This window comes from Malurus melanocephalus, unplaced genomic scaffold (genome assembly GCF_030028575.1).
Source record: "Malurus melanocephalus ecotype Western Australia unplaced genomic scaffold, MMel_1.1 scaffold_352, whole genome shotgun sequence".
NCBI classification, from domain to species: domain Eukaryota; kingdom Metazoa; phylum Chordata; class Aves; order Passeriformes; family Maluridae; genus Malurus; species Malurus melanocephalus.
Window position 1 is genome coordinate 189,603 of NW_026623584.1, and position 17,714 is coordinate 207,316.

General features: G+C 36.6%; 1 protein-coding gene across 2 annotated transcripts in view; it reads left to right on the plus strand.

Annotated features, from left to right (window-relative positions):
- SH3RF1 (SH3 domain containing ring finger 1) overlaps positions 1-15,931 on the plus strand; it is an 86,085-nt gene extending 70,154 nt beyond the window's left edge. For both annotated transcript variants that reach the window (XM_057378297.1, XM_057378298.1), the window contains exons 8-12: positions 814-984; positions 1,149-1,408; positions 4,771-5,129; positions 6,776-7,110; positions 13,204-15,931. In XM_057378297.1, the coding sequence (XP_057234280.1) occupies positions 814-984; positions 1,149-1,408; positions 4,771-5,129; positions 6,776-7,110; positions 13,204-13,372 (1,294 nt within the window). In that variant the 3' untranslated portion in view covers positions 13,373-15,931. The remainder of the gene's footprint in view (positions 1-813; positions 985-1,148; positions 1,409-4,770; positions 5,130-6,775; positions 7,111-13,203) is intronic.
- The last annotated feature ends 1,783 nt before the right edge of the window (positions 15,932-17,714 follow it).

Genomic DNA, 17,714 nt, shown 5'->3' on the forward strand with positions numbered 1-17,714 from the left:
TTCCTTAGCCCTGGGACATTAATTATATATGGTTCAAATGTTTTTCTTAGGTTCAAGTGGCAGAAAATAGAACACCATGGTGGTTTAAACAGTATCACTTTCTAACAACAGAGAACTGTGCAATATTTGAAAACTTGCATAGGAACATTCCAAGATGCAATTGCATGAGTTTTAGCTTTTTTGTAAACTGTTTTCTTAAGATTTTTTTTTTTAAAGGAAAAAATGCAAATGTTTCTGAGCTCTCAATTTCAAATGCACTGTATTGTGCATTAGAGTTGCTTAGAAAACAAAAAAGGAAATAAACTTTACAAGTGAGTTAGCTGCTAACTACCTTACCCATAGACTTCCATTTCTAGTAACAACTTTTGCACTGAAGTTTGCACGGGAGATTTCAGTCTTTGCAGTTTGAAAAGTCGTTCTGATACTGATCTTTCACTCAGCTAACAGAACTTCTCAATTCTCCCCAGCTCTCCAAATAAAAAAGAAGTTAATGTATCCCAAAGTAAGAGATATGAGAAGCAGGTATAGGGAGATAGAAGTGGGATATGCTGGGATGTGTAGTTGATAAACACCTATTTAATTAAGATCACTAACTTTATTAAGAAAATGGACAGTCCTATTAAATGTATTTTGCATTCCATTAAAGTGCAGTTCAGAGGATATTCCTGTYTTAATATTGTAATGGCATGATGGATTATCACAATCTTTTCTGCCATGCCTTCTCACCTCASACTGAACTCTGTGCCAGAAAACACGAGTAATGTTTTCAACTGTTTTAGTTTTACCACTTGCATCTCTTTTCTTGCCTTTTAGGTATATTGCTATCTACCCGTACACTCCTCGAAAAGAAGATGAACTGGAACTGCGGAAAGGAGAAATGTTCCTAGTGTTTGAACGTTGCCAAGATGGCTGGTTCAAGGGAACTTCCATGCATACAAGCAAGATTGGTGTTTTTCCTGGAAATTATGTGGCTCCAGTTACAAGGTAGAGTATTATACAAGTGTCTAAATAGTTTGGCTTGTTTCAAATCCAGAATTATTCTGTAATTATGTTTAGTGCTAGATTGGGTAATAGAAGATCTGTGGGTTTTAGTAACTAGCTGATTTCTTTTCAGTTGTGTTTTATTGTTTTGCTTTTAATTTTGTCAGGACTGTGACAAGTGCATCACAAACAAAAGTTCCTATGTCCACTGCTGGCCAGACGGGACGAGTGGTAACTATGGTCAGCCCTTCCACTGCTAGTGGAACATCCCAGAAGCTCCAGGGGAATGGTGTGGCAGTGAACTCCAGCACAGTACCTACAGCTGTGGTTTCTGCAGCACATATCCAAACCAGTCCACAAACCAAGGTCCTTATGCATGTGACAGGACAAATGACAGTCAACCAGGCTCGAAATGCAGTTAGAACAGGTAAAAAACAATCCCAAAATTTGTTACGTGTGATAGACAAACTGCATGGTAGACAAACTGTAGAGTCCATCTTGACAAGTGACTGGAGTAGGGTTTAGGTAAGTACGTGTTTTTGAAAGCTTTTTTTCATGTMATTATTTAGAGTTGAATGTTTTCTGAAATGACTGTATATCCTTCTGAGTTGTTGAATGTTTTATTGTTCTCCTCTAAGCACYCTGTGTATGTACATACTCCCACTATGGGGAATTTATATGCAAATACTTTGGGTGGAATTTTCTTTTTTTYGTTCTTCCAGTGGTATCTGAGTTGGGGACATTCTTTGAGCTTCCCCACTCATATGCAATTCATATAGTAATAAAAGTGATAAGAACATCTGAGTCATAGCTTATTTTAGCTCTTATGCTACAGATTGCTCTAATTTAACATTCACCTTTAAATTATCTTTTAAAATTTTGTATACCTTTAGTGCTTATTCTTTTTCAGGTCTCTGGCTCAGGGTTGGTCCTTAGGCACTACAGTTTGTTCTTTGACCTTGACTGCAACTACTTTCAGCTTTGACTCTSTAACACTAAGGCTGTATGGGCTTCAAGATCCATACAGCTTATGTAATAAAATGTTATATTTCTAGAAGGTGTAATTCTGCATTTACTGTCTGGGGCAGGCCACATTATAGTGAAACACACCTTCTTGTTATTTAAATGCAGAGCCAAAAAGAGTGATTGTGGTGTTTTCAAGAGTTTTTGTTTACCAAATCCATGCACTCCTCTGTGGATTTGCCAGGCTAAGAAAATACCACACAACTGGAACTGAATCTGTTCCAGTTGCTTCAAGGCCTCAAAAGAAAAGGAAAGAAGAAAAATTCCCATTTCAGACTATCCCAATGTTCCCTCTTTCAGCCTTGAATTTAGGATCTGTGATCTCTTGACTGAGAGCCACAACAAAAGGGTTTTTTTAGTCACAGGATTCTTATTGGCAGAGCAGAAGAGAAAGCAAAGGATGGTAACRGTATGTTCTGTTATCCCTTAAGAAAGGTTATTTCTTATGGTCTCAAGATCCATGAATTAGCCCACTTTTCAGAGCCATACATCCCCTGAAACAGTCTGTGCATGTTCAAATGTCAGCACCAGGTTTGCTTTTGAAGATAGGATATGTACATGTGTCTTTAGTTATTTAATTTCTGTAACTGGCTCCAACTTCCTCCAGTCTGATCTGAGGCTGGAGCAGGTGTGTTAGTCCTCTGTACTATCTTTATTCTTTGCCTTTAAATAAAAATAACCAGATGCTGCTGGCAACTGGTAAGAGAAACTAAGCAGAGTATCTGTACTTTCCTGCCTTTGAGGCACAGGTGGTTTCTACTCTAAATCCTTCTTTTGAGGTGCCTAGGAGCTTGCAAGTGACAGCACAAAGGAGAAAGCTCCTGTGGGCTCCTGAGGCCTTTCTGTCCCTGCATCTCTGCAAAGCTGTCAAGATGAATAAGCTTTTACACTTCCATTCAGCTGACAAATGTGACAACATACCTCCCACCAACTTTTCAGGTCCAAAATGAAAAATTCAAAGGGACTGCATTGTCATCACAGCGAACTTGACAAAGGATTGCGCAAAGGTGTGCTGTTAGTCACAAATACAGATCTGTGCCTCATAAGGACCTGAGCACTGAAGCAATAATGGCTGATTTATGTTCAGTGTTACAGAGAACTTTGTAGTCAACATCTGAAACACTCTCCTCTTGAATTTTCCCTAGCACAATTGCTGAGTGTTACTCTTTTGGTGAGGCTTCACAGATCAGTGCTGGGCTCCAGCTTAAGTTTAGCTCAAGGTTTCAAGGACACTTCTTCAAATGATCTTAGTGAAGCATTGCTTGACATCCCCTTTGCTGAGGGTGTATGTCTCCTTTGATTGGAAGGACCAATGTATATGTAAAGAAAGCATATATTCTGCCTGTTTCATTAAAGGATAAACTGTATGAAAATAGGGTGACTTGAACCCATTTTYCTATCAACTCCCTCAGGGATAAGAGAAGAAAACCAGAAGGCTCTTCCATGCTTGTWGTACATAAACTGCATGTGAGTGTAGACATATCTTGAAGAATAGCAGCTGCTTCTAGGAAAATTGATGTTATCTCATGAACAAAAGCCAGCATTAATAATTGGTTTTGTAAAAAAAAGTATCTTGCTACAATCTCCTTATCTTCCTTTTGAAATTATCATGCTACTCAGATTTAGGGAGGGTCTGCTACAGCAGAAGAGGTTATCAAAAAATTAGACATAGCATTTAAGTGKTGTGTCTTTTTTTAATAAAAAAGAAAGAACTTGTGTTTCTTGTTACAGTGGCTGTAATTCGGTATAATACTGTAGGATTATTACATCAAATTTGGGACCTTTGACAGTCTTCTCTAATGCACTGTTTCTGCAATCTAACCAAATTACCAGAGCAGTTTGCAGAAAGCAGAATGAAGAGAGCAAATGCTGCTCTCTTCACTTATAACAACTCTGAAACTCTAATTAGTATCTGAAAAATCAAAAATAAATTGATAAATTTGAGATGTACATGCACCAAGTTAGAGGGATGACCCTTTCTTAGAAAGCTTCAAAGCATTTGAAGGAGAGAGTTCATGCAGCACTGGGGTGCTGCATTTTGCCTCATATTGTTCAGTTAAGGTGTCTGCACTTCATACTACCCAGTGGTGGAGAAATGCCCAYGCTATTGAAATTATGCAAAAGCATGTATGATTGACCATATGACCACAATAGCAGTRTTACTTCTGTGAAAGGATAAATGAACTCATGCAAAGCTCTGTGCTTTGCAGCTTTGCTCTGCAGCCCAGGTTAATATACTCAGCACTCTGCTTCAGCTTCCAGTGTAGATGTTACTTTCATTTCACAGGGGTATGAGTAAATCCATTTATATATTTAAACATCCCAAGAGACAGAGAAAGCACTTGTAACAGTGATTGCCACTGTGCTTATTGTTTGAAAGATCCACAAAATCTGGTTTCTTTTCCTGGATTTTGTGAATATTTTAGGGAAACAATCTAATTATATTTTTAGCAGTTTCTATAAGGTGTGTTTCTTCCTACTTTCCTTTATATGCCCTGACAACTACACATCATATTAAAGGGAGGAAACAAGTTCCAGGCAGTATTTAGCTAGGTCTTAGGTACTAAAGTGTAACCTTCACTTTGCRGGTGCAAGTAGGGTAGCATATACAGGTGAGATAAATCTGATGTTGTGTATCATGTCATTATAGTAATATAAATGGAAGTTTAAAAGGTAGGAAGGAAACTTGTTGTGACTGGTAAGCTGTAGCATACTTTGTGTGTCTTGTGAAAAGATGAACTCTCACATTTCATTCTTTTATTCTAGTTTCCTCACATAGTCAAGAAAGACCTACGGCAGCAGTCACACCCATCCAAGCACAAAGTCCGACATGCCTTATTCCTGCAGCTGTGATCATTCCCCACCACTCTGCTGCCTCCCAGCAGCTCCAGCCCCAGCTTCCAAATGCTGCTGCTTATGTCACGGCTGTGAATGTGAACCGCTCAACCATCCCACTGGCATCTGCAGCAGCTTSTTTGAATTCTCCTAACATTGCTGCTTCATCTTTGGACGGAGATATCAGTGGAAAAACTGCTAACACTCACCCTGGAGCTCCTGCGTCTCCAGAGAGTGCTTTAACAGGATGTGGAAATGCTGCTGTCAGTAAAACAGACAAGGATGGCAAGGTGGGTAGAGAATAAAACCATTCCCTTGAATTCTCTTGTTTTCATCATCTAATCTTTTAAGAGATTCAACAACACAACCTAAAAAAAAACCACATGGACTTTCAGGAATGTAAAAATTCCGGTCTAACAAAATAAAATCAGTGTCCTTTTAGGTTACCTTTCTTATTAAGCAGGCACACTGAGATATTATGAAAAACTCATTACCAGCAATGTTTATTGGACAAAGAAAGAATGTACATAAACATCTTTTGAAAATGTAGGCTAGTAATGTCTGCAGTGATTCTGCTTTCCTTCCTTCTATTCAAACTGATTCCTACRTGTCTAAACTCATTCTCACTGTTCAGCAAGCCATTGTTATATTGTGATTGTTATATTGTTGTCAGAAAAATTCTTCCAGCTTTGTAATTGATTTTGTTTTACAGTTATAACGTAGTTAGAAAATTCTTTTCTCCTGACAATTGTCTTTACATCTCAAATGTTTTAGACTTTACCTTAACTCTTCAGCCACATGAACACCTTAATGAACTTTATGAAGATTTTCATCTTTACCTGTACACTAATGTCAGCCACTTGTTAGTTATTTTTGTTGACTATTGTTGAATGGATGTTCTTAGAACTTTATTTAAAGTTACTTTAGCCATAGACATTGAAATCAGACTGAGATGCCCTTAGAGAAAACTTATTTGTCATTCAAGGTGAATGATGGTAATATGCGTGGATTGTTCTAATTTCTCTGAGTTTTTCTTTTTCTTTGACATTTGCTAGACAGAAGATTTTTGCTGAAATGGCTTCAAATTATTGGAGACTTGGATATAGGACTGAGGATTTTTTTTCAATAGTTCCACTACATCCCAGGCTATCAAAAAAAAGTCTCACATTGCTCATGCTTTTCTCTGTCTATGGTTAAATATTATTTTTGTCTCCAGGGCATACAATCTGGCACCTCTCATAAGCACTAAATTCACTCATTCAAAGGGTTGGTAAGATCACTGCCACGCCTCTTAAAAAAAAAAAAAGACAAGAAACACAAAAGCTACTTAAATAATTCTCTTCAGGGTAGGTAACAGTCTTCAGGGATTCTTGTCTGGACAAGCAGAAGGAATGTTTACAATCCTCCCCTTTAGCAGAGCAGCAAAATACAATACATTCCCCTTGGGGCAAATTTTTGTTAAATCATGAAGGTCTTCCATTACTGAGGGAGGATTAAAAAAAAAAATTACCCAAACAGCAGCTTTCAGAGCAGACTTTTCTCCTTGCTTGGTTTGAAGTGACTCTTCATGTCTTCCTAGAAATCCATGTTAGTGAAATGTGTTACTCCATAGATTCCCATTGTAGGAGTCTAACTACTCACACCTTTTTCTAGACAACTTTTTGGGACAGAGCCATTTCATTTTGAGTTAAGCTTTAACCTAACGAGCAAAGTGAAAGAACTTAGCTGGTTTATGATCTAAATTACTTGCTCTTTTTGTCTTTAGAATGTTATTGATTTTCTTTTTGTTTTATAATTTTCATCATGATCTCTAATATCAAGTATGTCCTCAGTTTTTACTGAGTCCTCTCTGAGCACAGTGTCATCTATGAAAAGGAAGAGTTCAACTCTTTATGAGAGTTTTGTTCTAAAATGAGGTACTGCTTTTGGTTTACAGAAAGAAAAAAAGGGTCTGCTGAAACTTCTTTCTGGAGCATCCACCAAACGCAAGCCACGACTGTCACCTCCAGCATCACCCACACTGGAGGCTGAGCAGGCAGCAGCAGAGTTGGCCCTGCAAGGTGCAGTGGGGCCAGAGCCTCCGTCAGCAGGCACTCACAGCAAACCTGGCTCCTGTCCCACTGACAGYGAGGCCTCTGGGCTAGCACAGGAGACACAGCATCGGAAAACAAGTTCCCTGGATTCCTCTATTCCAATAGCACCACCACCTCGACAGCCTTGCTCATCAATGGGGCCGGTCCTGAATGAGTCCAGGCCTCTTGTGTGTGAAAGGTAAATTGTCCTACACAGCTAGACTGGGGCAAACCAAGAAAAAATGTGTTCTCTGACAGCTACAGTGCATATTAGAACTGCTTCAAAATGCTGAGATTTTATAGCAAGGTGAAACTTAYTTTTTAACAATGCTTTATTTGCTTATCAACCAATACTCATGTTTACTTTTTGTGTTAAAGTTTTCGAATGAATAGATACTCAAATATGATGATCACAGCTTTGGTATGAGAACTGAGGTAGACAAAGTAGGCGTCCTGTTTTGCAAAACAGAAGCACATTATATTCTTGCATTTATGAGTATCAGGTTAGTCCTTTAAGATTACTAGCTGTGTACAACTGCCAGCCTAAACATATGGTGAATGAGACCTTTATCTATCTGCTTGTAGGCTCCTTAATATGTGATTTTTTGAGCTTTTGCAAAGATGCTTTTTACTGCTGGAGTGTCCCGTGGCTGTGCATCCACGTTGCAAGTTCTAGGGCAGCCTCTGTGTTCTGGCAAGTGAGCCTAAAACATACACTGCTCTGGATTCTGAGACAGACAGCCAGTTGCTTCAATATTCTGTCTCTCTGGGTCCACATACAGTTTTCCCAGATTTCAAGTCCTCAGTAGATTGTGAAGGAAGTGGCAGTTTTCTAACTACTGTATCTTTTATTCTTCCTGGTAGCAGACAAGCAGTATGAAGAGTGCTGTAGGATTGCTTTTGCAGCAGCCACAGGATTGTGTGCTGTACAGAGAAAAAAAGTAGTTACCATGTTAACAGCTCTAGGACTGAACTGATTCAAGCTGACTATTGCAGACTTTGTTCTGATACTATAATTCAAAGGGTATGAACATCCTGTTGTACTTCCAGAGGCCCACTGATCTTAAGCTATACCCATGTATTAAAATCCAGACAGTATATAATCTYCTACTTACCTTTAAGTTCACTTCTGTCATATCTTTAATATTTTTAAAAGGTTATTGCTGTTTCTATGCAATTTCTTTGCGGGAGATTTCTACTTCATACTGAAWTTTTGAAATAGATGTACACTTAGAAATAGAAAAAAAAACCTGAAAGACTTTTCTTTAAGAAAATATAATTAATTTTCACATTATCATAAGTCTGCTTGGCACTGTAATATGTTTTTACACTTCAAATGTGAAAATAATATTAAATTCACTCTGGCATAACCAGTGCATATTAGGGTAAAGCTCTTTCTATCCTCACAAAAAATTTTTTCACTTCCATGATGAAAATTTTTTTTTCAGAACCACTTACAGGAAATGATGCTGTATATTTCTATTGATCTAGTAATAACATAAACATTCTCTCTATCCTTACTATTGTGGAAGTGTAGTTGCTACTGAAGAAGTGTTGCTACAAGATAATTTTCAGTGGTAGTAATGCAAAATGGTTATATTTTTGTCACTGTATTTAAACAGAATTTCTTGTGGGTTCTCTTTGTCCTTTTCAGGTTAATTTTCTTTTTTCTGCAGATGTGCCCTTGTTCGTTTCCTTTGGCCAAATTTCTTAAAATGTGATAGTTAATAGTACTTAAAATTTACTCTATGTCTTCAAAAAAATTTACAAGCATTGATTACTCTTCAGCAGTCTGGAAGACATGGTGGGTAGGAATCATACTGATGATGCAATGGCATCTTCAGTGAAAATCTGAGTTGAGGAGGGAACTATTCATGAGGATAAGCTCAACAAAATGTTGAAGAACAGAGAAATTTCCACTAGGATTATTCTGCTTTTGCGTTTTACAGTTCCAATCACAGATTACAATATGACTGGAAAAAGAAACAGWACTCCTATTCTGACACTGCTGCCTTGGCAGTGTAATTATTAGTGTTCAAGTTCCGTTTTCAAAGGTGGCTAAAGGATTTAGGAGTCAGATTCTGCTGATTATTCTGCGTGAATTAGGGCAGAATAAGCTGACTCAACTCTGGAAAGCACCTGAAAATGTTCTTATTTTGGATGCAGTTTTCCCCAAACTCCTTTCTTTCTTTATGATTCAGTATCAAATTTTTATGCTAATCCCACTGTTTCTCCATTCACTGGCATTGCAGGTTGTCCTATGCCTTTCCTCTACATTCTATAGAAAATGAGAAGTAAAGCTTGTGAACTTTTTTGCAGTCATACAGAAGTGGATGCACACTTGATTTATTTGATAGCAAACAGGATCTTTGTGCCTGGGTTTGTAGATATTTGATACCATTGGCAATTTCACTAAAGGAAGGCATAGATTCTCTGTAGATTCTCTGTAGATTCTCTGTAATGTCACAACTGCCGGTCTGCCCCATAGCTCCCATTCCTGTATTCCCTCTGCTCCTGTGAACTAGGTTGGTGCTTGCTGTGGTACATGTTCCTTGCACAGAAGGAGCAGAGATGTTTTTCAGCCAAGCCTTGCTTAGAATTTGGAGAATTTCCATCACCTGAGACTGCCGTGGGACTCAGTCATTTCCTCTGATTCTCCAGCCAATACACAGGTTGTCTTGGGATAATTTCTTGTACGGTTGCAGTGCTGACAAGGCCAAGGATCACTGTCTTTTCCTTACAAAAATAGACTCAACTCCCAGGAATCTGCAATTCCCAGAATGAGACACGCTGTGCTACGAGTATRCAGAGATGGTTATCTGAGTTTACTTTTCCCATAAAACTTTAAAGAAAATTTCAAGTTTTTCATGAGCTTTCTCTTTTAGAGGGAAATGTTGCTTAAATAGCCTTAAATTTTACAGTAAATAGACAGCATTGTAATAATAAACTACCCAGCGTCCCACAGTGATGTTAGAGACTTGAAATTGAACCTAAATACACATCTCTGCATATCCTAAACTATAAAATGAATCTTTCATCCAGTTACAGTGAAAGAAAAGCAGTAATTTTGTTCTGTGATTAAAGTGACCCTAAGTAATTTTATCTACCCCAAAATGACTGGTGTAACATCTGCTCCCAGTGAGCAGGCCAGTGGCTTTATAGGGCAGCAAGCCTTACCACATCTGGCACCATTTAATGCTGTTAATTAAATGCTGAGAATCACTCTGTCYTCAATGGCCATTGGTGATCTGTAGGATCAAGGCACCCACTCAGAAGATACAAGAGCTGCACTACAGCAGGGCACACATGAGCTGAAAAGTTAAGTGCAAGAAAAAGAAATTAAATCAAGAGGTTGAGTAATAAATATGAGTTTAACTGGTGTAATGGTAGTAATTAATTCCAACTTTCTGTGTTTCTCTCAGCTAAAATTTTCTGCATGTGAGAAAAGTGTTTTTATCCACTTTTGATCAGGAAAACCACAAATAATTGTCCGAGAGTCAACTACAACTCAGTGGGAATAAAAGCGGTATTTTGTGTCCAATGAAACAGAAGCAATGAAGAAATGGAGAAACACATGAAAGATATAATCTTTTTCATGTTACTGAAAAGTGTGTGAAATGCTAACATTAAACATGAAAAGTAGAATGGAGAAATGACCAACACTCTCCTCAAAATAAAAAATAAATTCACAAATACAAAGCAAAACCACTGTGGGATATAGCCAGACACATTAGGATTATGAAGAACTGATGGCAAATATATTGGCTGCTTCTAGGAAGCTAAAGTACTTTTATTTTTRTAATACTTACATTTTATCACTGGCTGATTATGAATAATTAGGATAATATTTTGAAAATTAATGAAAAATGTCATGAGACAGTCAAAGAGAAAGAAAGGAAAAACTTCATAGCTGTACAGCTTAGGTGCATGTGAAATATTAAGTGACCACAAAGAATCTACAAATCTGGCCTTCAGACATTGAAAACATTTACAAATACTGAATACGTAGACAAACAAGGAAGTGTTCTGGAAGATTCAAACATGTGGCAATGAACATGTTTTTCCAAAACATAGGTTATGCTTAGTAAATATGATTATTTTTCTTGAGAGACCTTGCAATGAATCTTTGAGCTGCAGCATAAGCTTTTATTCTGCATGAAATTGATAGTTTTGGCAATATGTTGTAGATGATGAAATGAGCAATGGAAAAATAGTTTTTGTTCCGCAGCTAACCCAGGGTGATCTGGGTAGAGAGCTGTGTGAATGTGTGATGGGTCTGGGTTTGATCACCTCTCTTTGGGCAAATAGAATTTGTAAAATGTGGCATRACATGTGAGTTAGAGGTGCAAAGCCTGATGGTTTTCATCTCATTAAGCAYTGAAAAATACAGTAAAATAGCACTTTAAAACCAGGGCTGCTGTACTCATTTTTAGACACTAGATTTCATGATGAATATAAAGTAGTTGGGAAGCTGAAATTAAATGAGAAGTACCAAATCACTGCAGGTTGTTAGACACTATGTGAAAAGCTCAGGACAACCGTATTTCTRTGTCAGCTGGTGACCCTCTAGGGAGGAGAGCAAAGAAAAGAAAGCAGCAGCAGAGAACAGACTTGTCTGTCAATTTAGGGGAGCATAGAGGTTACTGATACACAGAATTAGAAACTGAAAACAAGCATATTTCAAGGCAAAGATTTACAGGGCAGTGTTTGAGAGGGTGGAAGGTGAGGCAGGCAGGTATTCTTTCTTAAAACTTGTTTTTTTTTAACCAGGCTATGTCGTGTGCTGGTTAATTTTCAGCCTAGGAGCAACCTGCTTGTTAACAGCAGTAGAAGTTCTTCATAGCTTTATTGCAGTTCTTTATCCTTCTCTATCTTGTCCTTGTCCTGCCTGAGTAAAGGCTATTGTTTTAACTCAAGTAGTGTACAGTCTCRATTTAACTTATAGTCTATTATTGGTTCTTATTTCCTAAGTCAGCATTAAAACCCAAACTGCCCACAGCAGAAGTTAGTSCAGGCCTAGGTGGGATGCAGAGCATTCTGGAGCTGCACATTAATAAATCTTTTAAATGGCTTGATAGCTTTTATGAAGCGTGAATCTAATAATTCCAGTGCTCTGAATCTGGGGATTGCCATAACTGAAACAAAGTCATAGCTTGTAAGTCACTAATAAATAACATTTGATAACTGATTAAGTCCAAATATGTTTTACTATACTTAGATTTCCTAAGGGACTTCAATTATTTACAAAGTGCTACTACTCTTTTCTGAATACTTATAACTGTATGGACAGGCTTCTTTTTTTTTTATGTGTTCTTAAACAAAACATTCTTCTGTAATACAGTATCTTTRTCTGCTTCAGTATTACAGAATTAACTTGTTTTATTATGTATGTATTGAGCTTTAATTGGTATTCCATCCTTTACTAGAATAACATCCTGTTATTCTGGCTTTACATCAGATTTATTAATTTATTAATTTATTTTAATCTATTTAGATGATAAATTATTTTAAGAACATTAAAATAACACCATAATCAGTAAAATTTTAGGTTTATGTGAACTGAAACTATGGTAGAAGAGACCGAGTGGTGTTATGCATCTTTAAAAGCAGAGAGAGAAGAGTGTAGCCTCTTTTTAATGCACTCATATTTGGAAAGCGATTTTACTGTGACAGACTCAAAGAATACACTTTTCTTTCTGTCAGGTGGTTAAGAAAATTGTCAAGTTGCATATAGTTTTTAATATAATAGTACTCAAGTTGTGCCATCAAATAGGATGGCATATGTTCTATCTTGAAAAGTTTCTAAGAAAAATGACAATAATCCAAAACAGCAACTCAACAGGTTTTGTTGGTTCCTTCTTTTTGTTCTTTGTCTTTCATTAAGAGCCATCACTGGGACATTATAAAATTAAAGACACGTGTAAAATTTTGCCGTTACTGCTGTGAATTTTTGATTCTTGTTGAATCACACTGACTGGAAGATYGTGTAAATTTATACTGAAAAAATGTTTGCAATTTTCTCCTGTTATTTAATCACTGTCTGTATTTTTACAGGGTTGGTGAAAAAAAAATCACAGGACATGCATGAATTTGCCTTAAATTTATTACGTTGCAATTGTTATTATCTGTTCAAGACATAATATTAAGTTGTTACTCGGCAAACAGTTCTAGGCAGTTTCCTGTGTTCATAAATTTTAACAGGCACAGAAATATTTTTAAAACCATTGGGTTAAAAAGGGGGGAGGCAAAAAAAATAACCTAAACAAAGGTGGTTTTTTTTCTAATTACACAGGTACAGGGTTGTGGTATCCTATCCTCCTCAGAGCGAAGCAGAACTTGAACTTAAGGAAGGTGATATTGTTTTTGTACACAAAAAACGTGAGGATGGCTGGTTCAAAGGCACTCTGCAACGAAATGGAAAGACTGGACTTTTCCCTGGAAGCTTTGTAGAGAACATTTGAGAAGATTCATTCCAAGAACTTCAAATCATACTGTACTGTAAAATAGCACAAATATTTTGCCAGAAAAAGCACAGTCATGAAATATTTTCAAATGACTGTAATGTAAACAAAAAATCTACATATTTTTACAGTGTCTATAGCACAATTACACCAGCGAACAAAGGAGATGAAGGCATCTGCTGGTTTTATCACTTTGAATTCTTAAGTGTGATGTGTGCCTTGTACTGTCTGATTTATTATATAGAGGAATTTTTTTTCCCCAAGTATGTTACATAAATGAGCAATTGTTTACAAGGCTGTAACTAATTTATTCTTGTTATTTTTTTTTAAACTTGAATTTTGTGTCATAGCTAAAATTCTTGCGACTATGATTTTAACAAATTATTAATTTATGAAAGAATAACAAAGGGGAAGCTGGATTCTCTCCTTATGAGCAAGCAATTATATCAGATAAAAAGCCTCCCATTTATCCTCTGGACATTTTTCCCCTGCTGTGTCTGACAGTGGAGTAAGTCTCTCTTGTATGAGTTAATGTTGAGTCGTGGTGATGTAGCGTCAAATAGAATTTGCCAAATGGGGAAAAAATGTGTATTTTCTTCTTTGAAAAGAGAAAAAAAAMCTCAGTGGTGTTCTTGAGTCTAGTTTTACTTCTTCATAAATCACCCAAGTAGAGGAATGTCTCCAGGAGGCAAAGATGTATGTGAACAACTGAATAAAACCATCTCAAGGTTAGGATCATCTCAAGTTAGGAAGGAAGAAATTTAGGAGTGCCAACAAGAAATTCTCTATACCTTCTGTTCATGTAATAACTTGGCTATTTGAACAAAGCTTAGCTTTGTATATTTGGCCAGTTTTTTGGGCATTTAGTGCTCAGGATCCAACAAAATTGGAAGTGATGTTAAAGCCCAACACAAAGAATGAATATAGCTTGAAAACATCTGTTTGATAAGACTGAATATAAAAATAAATTTATAAGTTGTACTTAATGTCTAAAAATGCCTAAGACGTGTAATTTGCTGTTTTCTTCTCAAACTGATCTGCATGGCCAAGAGATGTTTTAAAATGTCTGAGCAGTAGTGGTGGTAAGTGATGCACTTGTGTTAAAGGCTGTATTAAACACTGTGAAAACTTTACTAACTTCTTAACCATTGCTACTTTGGTATGTTCTGACTTTTTATTTGTCTTGCATGTGTTACTCAATTCCTGCAGTAATGTACCTGTGCATGGTTGGCATTTTCCATTCCAATTTCCTGTTGCTGGGTTATTTTGCTCTGAAAGTTTCCCAAAAGCCACTTGACCAAAACTAGTGAGCAACTCACCTTCAACCAGTGTTTGAATCATTAATAAAAGATTTTTAATGTCCTTGCAGCTGAAGGATATAAAGAATGCAGCCTGCAAGAAATATGTCATTAATCTTTCAGGTTTTTTTTAGAGGTTTGACACTGGTGAACACAYACACTATTCAGCTGAACTTGGGGTTTTAATTTATATTATTGTTGGATTATAGCAGTTTAATGGTGGTTTTGTTTTTGGTGAGACACTGAGCACCATCACCACCACTTAAATCCATTTAAATCTGATGTAATTTGGCTGTTACTCAGCACTTTACAAAGGGAAGCCAGTAAGGTGATTCAGTGTCGCACAGTACACAGAAACAGTGATGGAAAGCTACGTAGTGGTATGTTAAATCCTTATAATTTTTTTTGAAGTTATTCACAGAAAAATATCAAATGTTAATGACAGACGTTTCTTGCAATATCGGGTAGAATCATGATGGTCTTAAAAACAAGAAAAATATATATCTATAAATATATATAGGTGGACATGACAGCATTCCCAAATTAACCATCTCTCTTAAACACTGTATCATTCAGATTTGCATTTTTAAATATTTTAAATAGTTTACTTGAATATTCATGTAATATATAAAGGTTTTGTGAAATGAATTTTAGTTAGAAAGAAGCTGATATCAGCTTTCATCAGCATAAATTGGCACTAGTGTGTCGTAATCTTATTTTGGAAAATTTAGTGCATTTTATATTAAAGACTACTAAAGGTTAATTTTTTTCTATCTCTACTTTCCATATTTTAAACTAAGTGACTAAGGTACCTCTATTAATAGATTTTGATGATGTAAAGTCGGTTAAAAATCAGCTGTTAATCCAATAGTTCTGTTAGATGGAGTACATTTTTAATTGATTTTTTTAACATTGAGTAAATATTTGTAAAAAGGGCTTATTACATAGCAGTGCAACAATGACAAAAATGCAGTTTATCATGCCTTTTTTGTGATCTTTTGGGGTTATTTTTTGGTTTTGGCTTGGGATTAATTCAGTGTAGAAACAGACAAACCCTGTGCATTTGCTTTATGTAATTCCATAAAATTTTTGTAAGGTATTTTATATCTATGTTTGAAGTCCAGTGAATGTTAAGTGTTTGATTTACTATGTTAAACTTCCAATCCTAATAAATATTTTCTTAGCAAACAGCTACAGCAAATAGTGTATGCAAACATGAAACATAAATTACTTGTAAAGAATTTGACAATAAAATTACCAGAACTTACTTTCTGAATTCCTAGGAGGGTATTTCTGCTCATAGATTAAAAATTCTTCAGATTCCATAATGTAAGAAGCTTGGAATGATGAATATAATGCAAAAATTATAGAGAGAACTGAGGACCTGGCTGATCGTGTCCCAGCTCCTTATTTCAGTGAGTAACTTCAGAAGAGGTAAGTAAATCCATTTCAGTCTGTTCATGATGGAACCACAGTCTCATCAACAGCATTTGAGGTGCACAATAGTTATAAACTGCTTTCCCCAGAGGAAGAGGCGTCTGGTGGAATGGACCTGCTGTGTTTATATTGGGAGAGGCTGAAGCATCTGCCCGAACTTCCACTGTGGGCAGAAGCGTTGGGTGGAAAGAGACTTGATTGCCTGAAGAGGTTTACTGTGCATGGCAGTCGGGCAGCAATGGGCTAACGAGGAGACCTTGACTGGCATGTGGATACTTGTCTGCTACATACACATGGCTGCTGGGAAAATGGTGGAAAGTTAATCCTAAAAGTGTTTGCAAATCTGTTGGAGACTTGGTAAGTGTTACAGCTACTGTGAAAACCTCAGTGTTAACTTAAGACTGATGAGCAGAACCGAAATTGTGCTAGCAGTGAATGATGCAGAATTGAGTGCTCTCTGAAAGAAGGAGAATCTCATCCAAACTTCCTTAATTGAGGGGGATGAGGGGAGGGAGGAAGGCAACATGATTTGTAGAAATGCAGACTGGAGTATATAGAAAAGTAAGATTTACTTGTTTTTTCAGAATTGTGGTCTGACATCAGTGTATCCGTAGAAGAAAAGTACACACAAATATCATGGCTGTGTAGCAGAAGTAAGGCTATTCCTTTGGGTTGGTTTTTTTGTTTGTTTTCTTGTTTATTGTAATTATTGAGTAATTCTAATGTGTTTAACATTTGGCTTGCCGAAAGTACATTAATCCTGTTCACCCTCAATTCATTAAATCTGCCTTATAGTAGCAATGACAATTATGGTAGTTTTGCATAAGCTCAAAAATATGGCTTCTGAGCATTCTGGTTTTCTCCAGAGGGCTGGAAAAATGTTATAACTGGCATGTTCTTTCTAGTAGCTTTAAGCAAATGTGTTTAAAGGGTTACATTGACCTTAATGAAACACAAAAGTACACTTGTCTAGTTAAAAATATTTGTGTCTGGCATTACTGAAACTCCTGTAGTGTAGTCTTTCAAATATGTGCACAATCATGATGCCACTGTTTTCTGTAGGATACACCAATATTTTTTGAATTCCTACCATGCTTCTGCAATATGTATACTTCTTAAATCATGCTCAAGTGCTCATTCCCTTCATTTGGTTAATAATGGTAATTCTTAAGTAGATTTGAAGTTTGACTTGAACAAAACCAGTGTCATAAATCTTTTGAGTAACAACAACAACAATGCTAATAATACTTTTTTAATGGCTTGCTTGCAGTATTTRTATATAGGAGCAGAAGAGCTAAGAATGGCGATGATGAATGATGAGGACATAGACATTAGATATGGGGTAAAATGGGAAAGAGAAAAGATTTTGGAAGACCTATATATGGGACCTGAATCTTAACTAACTTATTAGTGATCTTACCTTAGTTTCTAGAGTCAAGCTCTGTGAAAGGACCTAAGAAGAACTTGGATGTCTAAGGCTAAAGATGCAGCCCTCAGTCTTTACCCAGTCTCTTAACCTTGTATTTGTTTGTTGTTTGGTTTCCTGTCAGATATGTTTGAAATGCAAAACTAAGCACCTGTATTTCTGAATTTAGTTGCAGGTTTGC